This window comes from Mustelus asterias, chromosome 12, assembly GCF_964213995.1.
Source record: "Mustelus asterias chromosome 12, sMusAst1.hap1.1, whole genome shotgun sequence".
Taxonomy (NCBI): Eukaryota; Metazoa; Chordata; class Chondrichthyes; order Carcharhiniformes; family Triakidae; genus Mustelus; species Mustelus asterias.
Genome location: NC_135812.1, coordinates 76284891 through 76302015, shown reverse-complemented (window position 1 = coordinate 76302015; position 17125 = coordinate 76284891). Strand labels below are relative to the sequence as shown.

General features: G+C 45.4%; 1 protein-coding gene across 1 annotated transcript; it reads left to right on the top strand.

Moving 5' to 3' along the window:
- The first annotated feature begins 204 nt into the window (after window positions 1–204).
- On the top strand, window positions 205–8921 carry avd (avidin). The gene is made up of 4 exons (XM_078225985.1): window positions 205–688; window positions 1218–1431; window positions 7050–7170; window positions 8759–8921. The coding sequence occupies exons 1-4, from the start codon at window positions 623–625 to the stop codon at window positions 8817–8819; spliced, it is 462 nt and encodes a 153-aa protein (XP_078082111.1). The 5' UTR covers window positions 205–622; the 3' UTR covers window positions 8820–8921.
- Window positions 8922–17125: the final 8204 nt, after the last annotated feature.

Genomic DNA, 17125 nt, shown 5'->3' with positions numbered 1-17125 from the left:
TGCCAGCATTGGACTGGGGTAAATACAGTAAGAGTTTTAACAACACCAGGTTAAAGTCCAACAGGTTTATTTGGTATTTTTCCCGCTAATCTCCGTAACCTACACATCTTGGGACACTAAGGAACAATTTTGCCATGGTCAGTCCATCTAATCTGCATATCTTTGGAACGTGGGGGGAAACCGGAGCATCTGGAGGTAACTCGCGCAGACACAGGGAGAACGTGCAAACTCCGCACAGACATTTGCTACCAAATAAACCTGTTGGACTTTAACCTGGTGTTGTTAAAACTCTTTCTGTGTGTAATTGAGGTCACGGGAGAGGAGTCTTGAGGGTTCAGGGGCCGGAGCTGATTGAGTGTGGAAGACCCCAGTCAGCTCTGCGAATGGTGGGCTGCAAATTCTTTCAACTAAAGATACCAGTGAAATGCTCTATTCAAGGTCTCACACTCAGACAAAATAGTCATCATTAAACTCAGCCTAAACTATGGGAATGTTTCAGTGAGATAATCAGCAAAAACTGCGAGTCAGCAGATGTAATTTGAATTGGTTTGCTGCCAGTACAGATTCTGGAGCTCTATAAGGAGCTGAATGAACTTTGGCGCTGTGTTCAACACTAACATCCATGATGGCGAGATTCATTTCTGCATTCGCTCTCTCCCTGTGGGCTTTTCTCGCCCCTGGAATTTTGGTAAGCCCCCGTGTTAGTCTGGGTCGGGGGTTACGTAAGGGGCAGGGTGGGGGGAAAGGTTTTGAATTGTTTCTGTGAGTACTTGATGTGAAAGGAAAGCTGACTCCCTCGGTTCCACAGTGCGCGTTTTGCACCGTCATCGAACCTTGGTCGGTCTTTGTCCCAGTGAGTGTGGCGTTGTGGTTTTTGTTCCCTGCTGTTTCCCCTGAAAGTGAGAGTTCTGTCGATGTTTTACCCCATGTGGGTATTTCTATTCCCCCCGACCTCCCGTCAGTGTTATGCCCCGTGGGTATTTGCCAGTATTTATTACCCGTGGATGATGTTTACTTGGCTTTTACCTTCCTCAATGTTTATTTACCCCCTGTATCTGTTTAACCCCTGTTAGTGTTTACTCATTGTGGGTATTTGCCCCCTATCTGTGCTAGTCCCTCTGTTTACCCCCTGCCAGTGTTTTTCCCCCTTGTGGGTATCTGCTGTGGGTATTTGGCCTCTGTATCCGCTCCTCTCCTCGCTTTGTTTTCTTTCTCAGGCAGGCAGTTGTAACATGACTGGATTCTGGCAGAACGACCTGGGCTCCGTCTTTTACCTGCGTGAGACCCGGAACCTCATGCTGAAGGGCCAGTACATGACCGCAGTGGAGGCGGCGAGGGAAGAGGCTGGACCCGACAAACGAGCCGAAGTGATTGGCATCAAGAGCAACGGCAAAGAGCCAACATTCAGCATGTCGACAGCGTGGGCTGGAGGTAACGTCAGGGAGCTGACACAACCAGCCGAAAAACACCGGGAGTAACTGCAATCAGGACCCCGCAAAATGCAAAACAGTCAATATTAATTAACTAAAAATGTAATTAACTCCATTTTTAATTAACGTTACTGTTAAATAATTTGAATGTTAAGTAACTCCACATTAGTTGACCAATGACAATCAACTCCCCCAAATTAAACACCAAAATTACCGCCCACTATTAAATAATCCCAGCATGAAATAACCCAATACCAATTATCCCAATATTAAGGAATAACCAATTAACCTCCAACAGTTAAATCCAATTACCCACAATAATTAATTCCAATATTAGACACGCCTCAATATTAATTAGCCCCAATATTAAATGCCCTGAATATTAAATTACCTCAACATTAACCCCAATTTTAATTAACCTCCATATTAAATACCCCCATCTTTAGAGAAATCAAAGTTAACAATAGAAGTGGCTAGAAATACATATTCAAATAGCCCCCATTGAAATTAGTCTTCGAAATGTATGAAGTGAAACCAAATACTGAATAGAAGTCTTGGCCACAGTCCTAATACATTAGACCTTACCACCCACTATACAGATAGTTGCACAATTGCCAGCTCCCACTATATGGGTATGAGCATATTTAGGCAAGAGTGATCATTATATCATGGGGTTTAGACTAGCAATGAAAAGAACAAGGAATAATCTAAAGTTAAAGTTCTAAATTGGAAGTGGCTAATTTCAGTGGAATAAGAGGGGATCTGGACAGGGCAAAATAGAACCCAAGTTTGACGATAAAACTAACTGGTGATCTATAAGGAGGGGATGTTTCAGACTTAGGCCAGGAACATCCCAACAAAAGAGAAAGGCAGGGGACCAAAGCCAGGGCTCATTGGACAATGAAGGAGATAGAGAATATGATGAAACAAAAAAGGAAGCATGATACCTGTCAAATTAATTCTTCGCGTGGAACCAGGTCAAATACAATAAGTTGAGAGGGAAGAGGAAAATATGACTGGCAAAGAGAATATGAAGATAGAATGGCAGTTAACGTAAAAGGAAACCCAAAAGTCTACCGACATATAAATAATAATTAGGTAGTAAGAGCTGGGGTGGAGCTTAGAAGGGACAAAGATGGTGATATATCCTTCGAGGCTCAAGACAAGGCTTGAGCACTTAATGAGTATTTGATAATGGTGTTTACTAAGGAACAGGATGCTAATAAGCATTAATAGAAGTGGAGATGGTACAGATCATGGATGGAATAGAATAGAATAGAATCCCTACAGCACAGATAGAGGCCATTCGGCCCATCGAGTCTGCACCGACCACAATCCCACCCAGGCCCTACCCCCATATCCCTACATATTTTACCCACTAATCCCTCTAACCTACGCATCTCAGGACACTAAGGGGCAATTTTAGCATGGCCAATCAACCTAACCCGCACATCTTTGGACTGTGGGAGGAAACCGGAGCACCCGGAGGAAACCCACGCAGACACGAGGAGAATGTGCAAACTCCACACAGACAGTGACCCAAGCCGGGAATCGAACCCAGGGTTGAAAACTGATAGTCAAGATAACTTAACAGATATCTTCACATCCTCTTTGACCGCAGGCGAGGTTCCAGAGGACTGGAGAATAGCCAATGTTGTTCCCTTGTTTAAGAAAGGAAGCAGGGATAATCCAGGAAAAGATAGGCCAGTGAGCCTGATGTCAGTGGTGGGGAAGTTTCTGGAAAAGATGCTGAAGGACAGGATATATGCACATCTGGAAGAAAAAGGATTAGTTAGTGACAGGCAGCACAGTTTTGTACAGGGAAGGTGACGTCTCAGCAATTTTGAGTTTTTTGAAGAGGTGACAAAGATAATTGATGAGGGAAGGGCTTTGGATGTAGTTTATATGGACTTTAGTAAGGCGTTTGACAAGGTCCCATATGGCAGACTGGTACAAAAACTAAAATCACATGGGCTGGCTAGATGGATACAGGACTGGCTTGGTTATAGAAGACAGAGAGTAGCAGTGGAAGGGTGTTTTTCAGAGTGGAGATCTGTAGTTAATGGTGTTTTGCAGGGATCAGTGCTGGGACCTCTGTTGTTTGTAGTATATATAAATGATCTGGAGGAAGGTGTAGGGAGTCTGATTAGTAAGTTTGTGGATGACACGAAGATTGGTGGAGTTGCTGATAGTGCTGGGGATTGTCAGAGGGTACAACAGGATATAGATAGATTGGAGACTTGGGCACAGAAATGGCAGATGGACTTTAATCCAGACAAATGCGAGGTGATGCATTTTAGAGGATCAAATTTAGGTGTGAATTATACTGTAACTGGCAGAACCCTTCGGAAAATTAACATATAGAGGGATCTAAGCATGCAGGTCCACAGTTCCCTAAAAGTAGCAACATAGGTGGCCAAGGATATTAAGAAAGCTAATGGCATGCTTGCCATCATCAGCTGGGGCATTGAGTACAAAAGTTGGGAAATCATGTTGTAGCTATATAAAACCTTGGTTAGGGTGCATTTGGAATATTGCGAGCAGTTCTGGTCACCACACTACTGGAAGGATGTGGAAGCTTTGGAGAGAGTGCAAAGAAGGTTCACCAGGATGTTGCCTGGTCTCGAGGGTGTTGGCTATGAGGAGAGATTGAATAAGCTAGGATTGTTTTCACTGGACAGACGGAAGCTGAGGGGAGATGATGAGAGGCATAGACAGGGTGGATAGTCAGAGACCTTTTCCCAGGGTGCAAGTGTCTGTAACAAGGGGGCACAGGTTCAAGGTGAGAGGGGGAAAGTTTAAGGGAGATGTGCACGGGAAGTTTTTCATGCAGAGTGGTGGGTGTCTGGATTGCGCTGCCAGAGGAGGTGGTGGAAGCAGGCACAGTAGCAACATTTAACAGGTATCTGGATGGGTGCATGAATAGGGAGGGAATAGAGGGATACGGACCAAGTAAGGGCAGAAGGTTCTTTTTAATTTAGTTAGGGCAGCATGATCGGCACAGGCTTGGAGGGCCTGTTCCTGTGCTGTACTTTTCTTTGTTCTTTGTACAAGACACTAGTAAGACCAGCTGGAATATTGTGTACAATTCTGAACGTCAGTCACACTGTAGGAAGGATGTGAATGCCTTGAAGAGAGTGCAGAAGGTTTACAAGAATGTTTCCAGGGATGAGAAACTTCAGTTATGAAGATAGGTTGGAGAAGTTGGGGCTCTTCTCCTTGGGGAGAAGGCGGCTATGAAGAGATTTGATAGAGGTGTTCAAAATTATGAAGGGGCCGAACAGAGTAGATAGGGAGAAACTGTCCCTGCTTGAAAACGATCGAGAACAAGCGGCACAGATTTAGTGATTTGCAAAAGAAGCAAATGTGATGTGAGAATAAACTTTTTCATACAGCGAATGGTTCGGATCTGAAGTACAGTGCCTAGAAGTGTGGTGGAGGCAGGTTCAATCAAGACATTGAAGAGGGCATTAGGCGATTACCTGAAAAGAAACCATGTGCAGGGGTATGGGGAAAAGGAAGGGGAATGGCACTAAGTCATGATGCTCCTTTAGAGGCTGGTGCAGACACAATGGGCCTAATTGTCTCCTCCTGTTATGGAACAATTCTTTGATTCTGTGATGAGGGAATTAAGCTACAAGGTTATGTTGAAGAAGCTGGAGTTGTTCTCCTCAAATTGAGGGGAAATTTGATGAAGGTGTACAAGGTTATGACATGTTAAGATAAGATAGACAAGGAAAGGCTGTCCCCATTAACTGATGGCACAAGGACTAAGGGACATGGAGTTAAGGTTTTGTACAAGGGTTTCAAGGAGGAATGTGAGGAAGAACATTTTTACATAGCGAATGATAATGACCTAGAACTCTGAGGGTGGTGGAAGTAGAAATGATCAATGATTTAAATTGTATGGGTGGTTAAAGGAAATAAATTTAAAAGGTTAAAGGGATAGAAAGAGCGAACAGGACTGACTGGACTGTTCTACAAATAATGGCATGGATTCTAAGGGCTGAGTGGCTTCCTTCTGTGCCATATTGAGTTCGTGATTGTTATCTCACGTTATACTGGATAGTTACACAATATTATCTCCCTCTGTCCTGACATTTTCTCTTTCTATGGAAGACCATTTAATATTTGTGATTAATACCCCCATAAAATTTGCTTCACCAGTCACTCATCATAAACCAAAAACACTTCTGACTGATTTGAAAAGTTGTTCACTGCATATCCCATTCATTCAAGGGAGGCAGCAGAAATGGACAGAACAGACATTGGTTTCTACAAAATTCATTTTCCACCCTTGAGATCTGCCCAATTCAATATCAGGATGCTGTGTTTGTTCAGCACCTTCTAATCTGTATTCCCATATGTAATTTATTTGTTTCCCATTTGCAAGAACAGGAACATCATAATTGATCGATCGAGCATCCTTAAGCCAAGTCTCGTATCCTAACTACAAAACACTGTAGCCTGACCACAAACACCTTACTCTGACCACGAAACTACACACCCTGACCACGAAACACGGTGGCACAGTGGTTAGCACTGTTGCCTCACAGCACCAGGGACCGAGGTTCGGTTCCCAGCTTGGCTCACTGTCTGTGCGGAGTTTGCATGTTCTCCCGTGTCGGTGTGGGTTTCCTCCAGGTCTCCGGTTTTCTCTCACACTCCAATAGTTAGGTGAATTGGCCATGTTAAATTGCTCCTTAATGTCAGGGGGACTAGCTAGGTTAAATGATTGGGGTTACGGGGATACGCTGTGGGTGGGATTGTGGTTGGTGCAAACTTGATGGGCCGAATGGCCTCCTTCTGCACTGTAGGATTCTATGATTTCTATAAAACACCGTACCCTAACCACAAAACACCGTACCCCAACCACAGCTCTTGTATTCTAACCACGAAACTCACGTGTTAATAAAGCACCCTGTGCCCCAACCACAGATCCCATAGAGTAACCATCTCTGGGGTATTCCCCTGCCCATCCCACTCCAATTATTTTCAGTTATTCTTTAGTTCACAGATTATCTAAATTGAAATATGGGATATTTGTGCCCCACGCAAATGCTGCCCCAGTCCCTGCGAAGCCAGAACCCATCTTTGTGGACCTCACTCTGACTTGTTCTAGCTCTATCCTCTTTGTCCTTTGGTCTTTGTACCTCATCTCTGCCTGTTCCTCTCCCCATCTCTCCCTGTTTCTGTCTCTGTCCCTGTCTCTTCGTTTCTCTGACTCTCTTTCTGGGTCTTTTTCTTTTTCTCTCTCTCCCTCTTTTTCTTTCTCTCTCCCTGTCTCCCTCTCTCTCTCCCTCCTTGTTTCTCTCTAGCTCTTTGTCTCCCTTTATCTCTCTGTCTGTCTCTCTGTGTCACCCTCTATCTCCCTCTCTCCCTCTGTCTTTCTCTCATTCTTACTTTCCCTCCCTCTGTCTGCCTTTCTTCCTATGGAACAGAATGATAAAAGCAAATCCATTCTGAATTAAATAGTTGAAGTTGTGAGTGAATGCGTCCTTTAAAATGAGTCAAGATGTTGAATATCCTGGAGCATGGGCTTGTGGACCTCTCCCTGAGTTTCATTGAAGGGTTGGATGGGGCAGTTGAAGCCTAATGACTGTTTCCTATTAATTCCAGGCTCTATTACATCCTGGGTTGGCCAGTGCCTGATGCTAGAGGGTGGGCAACAGACTCTGAAGACCATGTGGCTGCTGAGGTCTCCAGCTACCAGTCTACAGGAGGATTGGAAATCGACACGGTGAGCCATCATGGAAATATACAGATATATTTACTGCATGGAAGGAAGCCATTTGGCCCATCATATCTGTGCTGGCCGAGAAAATTATTCAGTCTAATCCCACCTTCTAGTTCTTGATCAATAGCCCAGTAGATTACAGCACTTCAATTTAGTGAGGATTTCTGCCTCTACCAACCTTGCAGGCAGTGAGTTCCAGACCCTCCATCACCCTCTAGGTGAACAAGATGTCTTCAACTCTCCTATAGTCCGTCCACTAATCTATGTCTCCAGTTATTGACCTCTGTACTAATGGAAGTAGGTTCTTTCTATCCACTTTTTTCTAGGCACCTCATTACTTTATATATCTCCATGAAATCACCTGCTGGCCTACTCTGTTTCAAATAAGATAAACCCAGCCTATCCAATTTTTCTCAAAGCTAAAATTCTTAATTTCCAGCAGCATCCTTGTAAATCTCCTCTATGCTTTTCCAGTGCCATTATATTATTCTCATAATGCAGTGACCAGAACTCTACACAGTACTCTAGCTGTGACCCAACTAGTGTTTTATACAGTTCTAGCACAACCTCCTGCTCCTACACTCTAGGCCATGGCCAATAAAATAAAGTATCCTGTATGGTAAAGGCAAAAGGATGCTGGAGATCTGAAATAAAAACAGAAAATGTTGGGAAGACTCAGCAGGTCTGGCAACATCTGTGGAGAAAGAAACAGAGTAAATGCTCTGAGTCCAACATGACTCTTCTTTGGAACTTTCGTTATTATTTCTCTACTCACTCTGACTTGTCCAAGCTCCAGGCCTCTCTTTTTTGTGTGAGCATTGATTGAGGTTTTTAGGATTTTGAAAAGGACTGATACAGTAGATACATAGAAACCTTTTCCACTGGAGGAGGGAGTCTAAGACAAGGGGGGCGTAACCATTCAGGAGAGAAGTTGGGAAACACTTTTTCATATGAAGGGACGTAGAAGTGTGGAACTCTCTCCAACAGAAAGCAGTAGAAGCTGCAGTCAATAATTTTTAATCTGAGGTCAATAGATGTTTGCTAGACAAGAGTATTACAAGATATGGAGCCACGACAGGTGGATGGAGTTAGGATACAGATCATCCATGACCTCATTGAATGGCAAAACAGGCTCAAGGTGCTGAATAGCCTCCTTCTGTTCCTGTGTAACAGACTCGAGAGGCTGAATGGACTCCTCCTCTTCCTGTGCAACAGGGTTCGAGAGCATAATGGACTCCTCCTGTTCCTGTGTAACAGGCTTGAGGCAGAATGGCCTCCTTCTGTTCTTGTGTAACAGGTTCAACAGGCTGAATGGCCTCCTCCTCTTCCTGTGTAACAGGTTCAACAGGCTGAATGGCCTCCTCCTCTTCCTGTGTAACAGGCGCAAGAGACTGAATGGCCTCCTCCTGTTCTCGTGTAACAGGCTTGAGGCAGAATGGCCTCCTTCTGTTCCTGTGTAACAGGCTCGAGGGGCTCATTGGCCTCCTCCTGTCCCAAGTAATAATCTTGAGGGGCTGAATGGCCTCCCCCTGTTGCTGTGCTGTAAAACTGTTGATATATCATCTACTTACTTTTTTTTTGGCTCGCTTAGAATTGGACAAGACACATTCCGCCAAACCAGTGGGAGCATCCTGAAAATGGACCACAATTAATTCTGTCAATCTTCAGTGCAACATACTGCACCAACATTGGACACTCAATGTCATTTTCCCTTCTGCATGATATTCTCAATAAAATAAAGTAAGAAAACCTCATTGATGTTATTGTGTGTACCAACGGCAGTATAACTCCTGTCTCTCTGTTTTGCTGGGCTGTGTTCTCATCCTCAAGGCAGGTAGATGGAGTTGGGAAAAATCCTGGCTTGGTCCACCCACCTCTGGAGAAAGTGCCTGCAAGGACAGGAATTTCATTGTGGGGGGGGGTGGGCAGGCACAAGTTGCAGTCAGGCCAACCAACTCAGGGAGAAGTTCAGAGGCAGCCACAGGAGCTGCTAGGTGCAGAGGCGGACTGTTTAAAAGGCCCACTTTGGTGCTGTGGGACTTTGTCCAAGTTATAAGGAAAACAGAAGGGCCTTCTAGCCCTCACCCCCATACACTCCCCATGCCCCATCGATGCCACCTCATGCCTCCATGCCTTGTTATGGCCTCCAAACAACCTCTATGGCTCCTCATGCCCCATGCCAAGCTATGGCATTTCCATGCACATTCATCCACTATATACTGTGTTGGAACAATGAATGTTATGGTGACAATAGGATGTGAAAAAGGCTTTTTAAAAGAACAAAGAACAATACAGCACAGGAACAGGCCCTTCGGCCCTCCAAGCCCGCGCCGCTCCCCGGTCCAGGATTGAATCCTGAATCCAGGATCCCCGCCCAATTTTCCAGCCTATCTACATACTAATATCCTATCCACCGAGCTGTCCCTCACAGCTACGATGCTTTGTTCATCACAACCTATTAACTCACCCCCACCCCCCCATTCCAGACCATGTGATCTCCAGGGAGAGGTGAAAACCCCAGGGCCAATATGGGGAAAAAAAATCAGGGAAATTCCTCTCCGACCCCCTGAGGCGATCGAAACGAGTCCAGGAGATCACACTGGCCCTGATCAGAAAATGCTTCCCAACCCTATTCATTTCCACTTCCACGAACACCATATGAATTCCCTGCCCCCGAGACAGGTTCCCAACTATCCGCAGTCTCGCTCTGTACTGGCACCAGCAAGATGATCATAGAATGAAGCCTTGAAACGAGAAACAAAGAACAATTAGCCCGCGCCGCTCCCTGGTCCAAACTAGACCACTCTTTTGTATCCCTCCATTCCCACTCCGTTCATATAGCTGTCTAGATAAGTCTTAAACGTTCCCAGTGTGTCCGCCTCCACCACCTTGCCCGGCAACACATTCCAGGCCCCCACGACCCTGTGTAAAATATGTCCTTCTGATATCTGTGTTAAACCTCTCCCCCTTCACCTTGAACCTATGACCCCTCGTGAACGTCACCACCGACCCGGGGAAAAGCTTCCCACCGTTCACCCTATCTACGCCTTTCATAATTTTATACAAAGAGTAATTCATTGATAACTATCCACTTTCTTAAATAACTAATTTTTACTCCTGTCCAATGAAAGTATCAACCACCCAGACCCTTTAAAGTATCAATAGCAGAAACCAAAAGCATCTGAAAGCTCTTTATCTTATGTAAATCAACATTATGAAATTGACAGCGTAGATCAGAGCGACAAAGCTGTTAATCAAGCAATGCTTTCCCATGGGGCTCATGTGTCAACAGGCTAATGGGTTTCTGGGCTCTCAGCCAAGGATAGACCTTGGCATAGAGGCATGAAGGGCCATAGTGTTTTTGAGGGTGTCAAATCTAGGCATGGGGGAGGGCATGAGAAGGACCATTTGAACTTACCTTTGATGCAGTCTATGATTCTCCACACTCTGGCCCAGCTCCATGAAAATTACGGAGGACTAGGACATGCCTATTCCTGCAATAGGGCTGGTCGGGTCAGGAGTGCAGAGTGTGGGCTTGTGACTCAAACCACCTGCACCCTTGAAAGAATGTGATCAGGAATCCCGGAATTGAGACCTATCCACCATTTTGAAAGGGTTCGTGTGTCATCCTGACCCAGTGAAAATCCAGCCCATTACCCTGAGGAGTTGCAAATGGTACCGAACATTGTGGAAACATCAGCGAACGTCCTCATTTCTGATCTTGTGACGAAGGGAAGATCATTAATTAAGCAGCCGGGTCTGGGGCACTACCCCATTGGCCTCCAACAACTACTTTCACTTGTGCAATGTAGGAACCTAAATAGTGGAGAATCATAGAATCCCTACAGTGCAAAAGGAGGCCATTTGGCCCATCGAGTCTGCACCAATTCTCGGAAAGAGCAGGCCGTCTCCCCTGCCCTAACCCCGTAACACCACACATTTACCATGGCTAATCCATCTAACTTAGATATCTTTGGACAATAAGGGGCAATTTACCTTGGCCAATCCACCTAATCTGCACGTCCTTGGACTGTGGGAGGAAACCAGAGCACCCGGAGGAAACCCACGCAGACACGGGGAGAATGTGCAAACTCCACATAGACAGTACCCAAGGCCAGTATTGAACCCGAGCCCCTGGTGCTGTGTGGCAGCAGTGCTAACCACTGTGCCATCATGCCACCCTCGGATTTCACTGGATTTATTTAGCACCTTAGAGAGGTTGTCAATGTCCTAAAGCACTTCACTGCCAATTAATACTTTCTACACGATGCTTAACTCATAGGATTTGAACTTTATGCTGGATTAGAAAATGAATAAATAGGAATAGATTCAGTATTTATCACTCATGTGTCGATTGCCAATGTTGATGAATGGTGATTGGTGCAAGTTACAGCAGCAGAGATTTGACTGCTCTCAAGTTTATGGATGAACAATGGGAAGTTGGTTCAGAGATCATTGGCCTAGGTTAGTCTGGAGGTAACATCAGTGTCGATGAGGCATTCAGTAGCAGACAGGCTGAGGCAGTGATGCAGATGGACTTTTTTTTACATGGCTGGAAATAATCTTTGTGATGGAGAGGATATGGGAACAGAAACCTAGTTTGCGGTCATATAGAATGCATAGATTGCAAGAACTCTGAATCAAAGTGAAACCATGGCCAGGGAGGGGGTCATATCATTGGCTAAAGAATTACATTTGTGGTGAGGTTTGAAAACAATGGCTTCAGTCTTCTTAAAATTTAACTGGAGAAAATTCCAGCTTGTCCAATATTTGAAGCTGGATAAAAAGCATGTCAAATTAGAGGTCCTGGAGAGATCAAGAGATGGTGGTGAAGTAGAACATTGGGTGTTGTCAGCGTACATGCAAAAACTGTCTTCCGATGTTACCGAGGGCCAGCATATAGGAAAAAAAAGAGGAGGGGGCAATGAAAGGAGAAATCCAAACTCTAAAGGTAATGCTGCAGGTTCTGGAAGAGAATCCACTTCTAGAAATTCTCTGGTGATGATTTATGAGTAAGAATGGAACTAGATGAAGACAATCCCACCAAGCTAGAAAATGGAGGAGGGTACTGGAGAAGATATGTGTAGTTGACAAAATTGAAAACAAGTCGACATTCCCCTCGCCTTGCATCAAACACAAGCACTTTTGGAAGGGAGCAGTGCAGAAATCCTGACTGCATTCCCTCTCTTTGACCTGGGACACTCTAGACTATTGAAGCTTCTTATTGTTGCCCAGCTGCCATTAGCTGACACAGCACCAAACAGTGATCAAAGTCTGTGTGTACAGGTAGGCGTGAGTCCGGTAACTGGGTATAAACTCAGTGAGCCAATAGGGAGATTACCCTCGCAGGTTTTATCTCTGCTTATTGGGTGCACACACACTGATCTTTGTCATAAAGCTGTTATCATGTTTATTCCATAAGATCTGATTCAGCACAGTTGTTTGTTGGGCGGATGAATAGGAATAGATTCAGTATTTATCACTTGGGTATAGTCATTACCTGCACTAGCATCACATGATCATTGCTCTTTGATAAGGTTCTCAGTTGCTGCTCTTTCTCTCTCAGCTCACCACATTTCTGTTCCAGTCGGCGCCGGATACTGTCAGCCTGGCTCAATGCTGCCCGCCCCGTGCTCTCTACCAATCCAATCACTTCTTCCCCAGCTTCCTCAATGGCTTCTGTCATTGCAGAGAATGTGTCTCTGATTTCACATCACACTTTGAGTGAAGAGCTCTAACAGAGAATAAGACACAGTGCCAATGACAGTCTGACCACATAATAAATAGCTATTTGGCTAGTGGAGCCTGTTCCAACATTCAACAAGCTCAAGCCTGATCTTCTACCTCATCGAGACCTTCCTGCACTATCCCCCTATCCCTTAACTCCTTCAGTACTCTTAAATCCATTGACTTCTGTCTTGACTATACCCAGTGATTGAGCATCCACAGCTCTCTGGGCTGGAGAATTCCACCAACTCAGACCCTTTTATGAGAAATTTCTCTTTGGGCTATAGTTAATGGAGCCAATGGGCTCTCACTCACAAATTGGAGAACGTGCAAGATTCAAAACCCCTTTGGGGGAGATGCCAGGATGACCAGAATTACAAAAGTCAGAACTGGAACACATTGAAAAGCCCTGGGCAGACGTGACTCTGTGTTGATTGACATGTTCGGTGACCAATTGCAGGAGTCTGGGGAGGTGCAATTGAAGGTCCTGTGATGACATCTGAAATACGTGCAGCCGGAGTTGGCAATCCTTTTAAAACATCCAATTATTGAAGACAGCAGTTACAAACCTCTGACTTTTGTTTCAATTACATTTCTGCCTCATTCTCTTGAAAAACTTTTTCCTTGATTCCATTTGTCACAAGATTCCAGGAAGAATCCTGTATCCTGCACCAACTTTACTATTCAGTGTGTGCTGTGTGGGAAGATCAGCCTCCATTTAAAAGCCTTGCTTATTTTAATGGGCTCCAACTATAGACGTTTTTAGCCAGAAGGCTGGATTTTAAACTAGCCAATGTCCATATGTGTGGGAAATTTTGTTTGTACCCAGAACTACAAATGGGAAAGGAAGCAATAGAATCCCTACAGTCCATCGAGTCTGTACCAACTCGACAAAAGATAATCTTACCCAGGCCCATCTCCCCCATTGTACTCCTGTAACCCTGCGCATTTGTCATGGCCAATCCACCAAACCTATGGGGAGGCAATGGTTGAGTGGTATTACCGCTAGACTATTAATCCAGAAACTCAACTAATGTCCTGGGGACCCCGGTTCAAATCCTACCACGACAGATGGTGGAATTTGAATTTAATCAAAAAATATCTGGAATTAAGACCATAAAACTATTGTCAATTGTCAGAAAAACCCATCTGGTTCACTAATGTCCTTTAGAAAAGGAAATCTGTGGTCCTTATCTGGTCTGGCCTACATGTGACTCCAGAGCCACAGCAATGTGGTTGACTTTCAACTGCCCTCTGAAATGGCCTAGCAAGCCACTCAGTTGTATCAAGAAGGCAGCTCATCACCACCTTCTCAAGGGCAACCAGGGATGGGCAATAAATGTTGGCCAGCCAGTGACGACCATGTCCCACAAATGCATAAAACAAACCTACACATCCTGGGATAGTAAGAGGCAATTTAGCAATCCTAACCTGCACATCTTTGGACCTGGAGGAATCCAATGCAGACATGGAGAGAACGTGCAAAATCCACACAGTCACCCAAGGCCAGAATCAAACCTGGCTCCCTGGCACTGTGAGACAGCAGTGTTAACCACTGTGCTACTGTGCCATGGCTCAACCAAACTTGCCAGCCACCTTGGTGGTTTCCTGATTGGTGGTTTACTGATGGGCAATGTCAATTACCTCTCAAATGCAGCTTGTGGTTGGTGGACACCGCTGTCAATCCTCTTGTCGTCATCCAGAGGCTGATTCCCTCCCAATTCTCAGATGGTCATGAGGTTAATTTATAGGAAGTCCTCAGGGCAAGTTATCTTCATTGTTGCCTATAAATTACTCCCAGTAACTGCTCTGAATGAACCCCAATAACTCTTATAAATTAAGCCCTGTGCCTCCTATAAATCAGTGCCTCCTCCCCTGGCCTCCAGCTCACCCCTTCCCCCACACACCCCTTCACCCCCATCCCCCCAGTCTCTGGCTCTCCCGCTCCAGGCCTCCAGTTCTCTCCCACTGGCGCCTGGCTCCCACCCACCGCCCCCCCCCCCCCCCCCCCCAGCCCCACAAGCTCAGGCTCTGCCTTGGCTTCCAGCTCTCTTCCTCCTGCAGCCGGCTCTCTTCTGTGGCCTCTGGCCCCCTTCTCCCCCCCCCCCCCTTCGTCTCTGGTTCTCCACTCTCCCCCCTCCCACCCCCATACCACCCCCCTCTGGCTTTCCTCATCTCACTGCCCTGCAGCTCTCCCCACCCTTCCCTGGCGTCCAACTCTTCCCTGTTTGCCTCCTCCATGGAAGCCCTGATTTGCCAATCTAAGCATTCTGATGGAGCTGTCAATCTACTGGGGCTTGTATCACCAAGGGAGGAGCTAAACGTTGCTGAAGGCCCAGTCCCTGCAGCAAGGTCACGCAAGGTCCAGGATTGTCCGTCAGGTACACAAGAATAAAAAGCACCTTCCCACTTGCAACAAATTCCCAACATTAGCACTCTATTGAACAAAGTACTCTAAAATGACCATAGTCAACTGTCGTACTGATGCTGGCCAGTGAGTATCTGAGATAACAAGATCAGGACATTTCCATGTATGTTTCTGGATGTGTGATAAAATTGCTGATCTCAGCCAGGGTGGCTGTTGGAACAGTAAAACTGGCCTCAGCACCCTTGGATCAGAGAGGGGGTACCTGCTGATCGTTATCCAGTGAGGCGGATGGACATTTACATGTTCTGAGTTTCATCACATGACCTCCTGCACCAACATTCCCACCCTCCCCCTCCCCCATTAGTCATCTGACATGTCCATCCTCAATGCACCTTACTTTCCTGCACCAGTCAGTAAGCAGACAGGCTCTTAATTAACTGATAGGATGATCTCTGTCTGTCAGCCAATAACTAATAAAAAGAAGAAAATGGAAGAAATAAGTTTTTTAAAAAGTCTCCTATGATTTTTCTCCCAGCAGGAAGTTAGAGATTTGTTTACCCTGGAGATACCAGGACACTCCTGCAGGGTTAGAAGAACAAACAAAGAACAGTACAGCACAGGAACAGGCCCTTCGGCCCACCAAGTCTGTGCCGACACAGATGCCTCTCTAATATAATATTTTCTTGCCTCTACATGGTCCATATCCCTCTATTCCCTGCCTATTCATGTATCTATCCAGATGCCTCTTGAACGTTGTTGTAGAATCTGCTTCCACACCTCCTCCAGCAGCACGCTCCAGGCATTCACCACCCTCTGTGTGAAAAACCTGCCCCTTACATCTCTTTTAAACTTTCACCCTCTTTCTCACTTTCAACCTATGCTCCCGAGTAATTGACCCTTCAACCCTGGGAAAAAGACTCTGACTATCCACTCTATCCAAGCCAGTCATAATCTTGTAAACCTCCATCAAGTCCCCCCTCATCCTCCGACGCTCCAATGGAAACAATCCAAGTTTGTTCAACTTTTCTTCATAGTCCATATCCTCCAAACCAGGCAACATCCTGGTAAATCTCTTCTGCACCCTTTCCAATGCATCAACATCCTTCCGGTAGTGTGGCGACCAGAATTGTGCACAATACTCCAAATGCGGCCTAAAGTCTCATACAGCTACAACATGATTTTCCCATTCCTATACTCAATGCCCGACTGATGAAGGCCACATGCCTTCTTGACTACCTTGTCCACCTGTGTTGCCACCTTCAGGAAATTATGGATCTGCATGCCTGGTTCCCTCTATATGCTAATATTTCTAAAGGCTTCACTGTATGCTTTCCTTCTGCAGTAGATCTTCCAAATCGCATCACCACACATTTGTCCGTGTTAAATTCCATCCGCCATCTTTTGGCCCAGGTCTCCAGCCGATTTATATTCTGCAGTATCCTCTGACAATCCTCTTCACTATCCGCTACTCCCCCAATTTTTGCATCATCTGCAAATTTACTAATCACACCACCTACATTTTCCTCAAAATCATCTATATATGTTACAAACAACAGAGGTCCCAGCACTGATCCTTGTGGAACACATCTGGTTAGCAAAGAATTAATAATCACTGTCCTTGAATACTGACCCTCCAACAGTGCAGCACTCCTTTAGTACTGACCCTCCAATAGTGCAGCACTCCCTTAGAATGACCCTCCAACAGTGCAGCACTTTCTCATATTGACCCTGTTTCTGACAGTGCTGTGATCCCTAATTGTTCTGCACCGGCACTCAGTCTAGTTTATGGATTCAAGTCTAGAGTAGGGCTTGAACCTTCCAATCTTCTGACTCAGAGGCAAGAATGTCATTGACTGATTGATG

Coding starts and splice junctions, on each gene's coding strand:
- avd (XM_078225985.1), top strand. CDS start 623: ATGATGGCGAGATTCATTTCTGCATTCGCTCTCTCCCTGTGGGCTTTT. Junction 689..1,217: donor TTCTCGCCCCTGGAATTTTG/GTAAGCCCCCGT, acceptor TTTCTTTCTCAG/GCAGGCAGTTGTAACATGAC. Junction 7,171..8,758: donor GAGGATTGGAAATCGACACG/GTGAGCCATCAT, acceptor TGGCTCGCTTAG/AATTGGACAAGACACATTCC.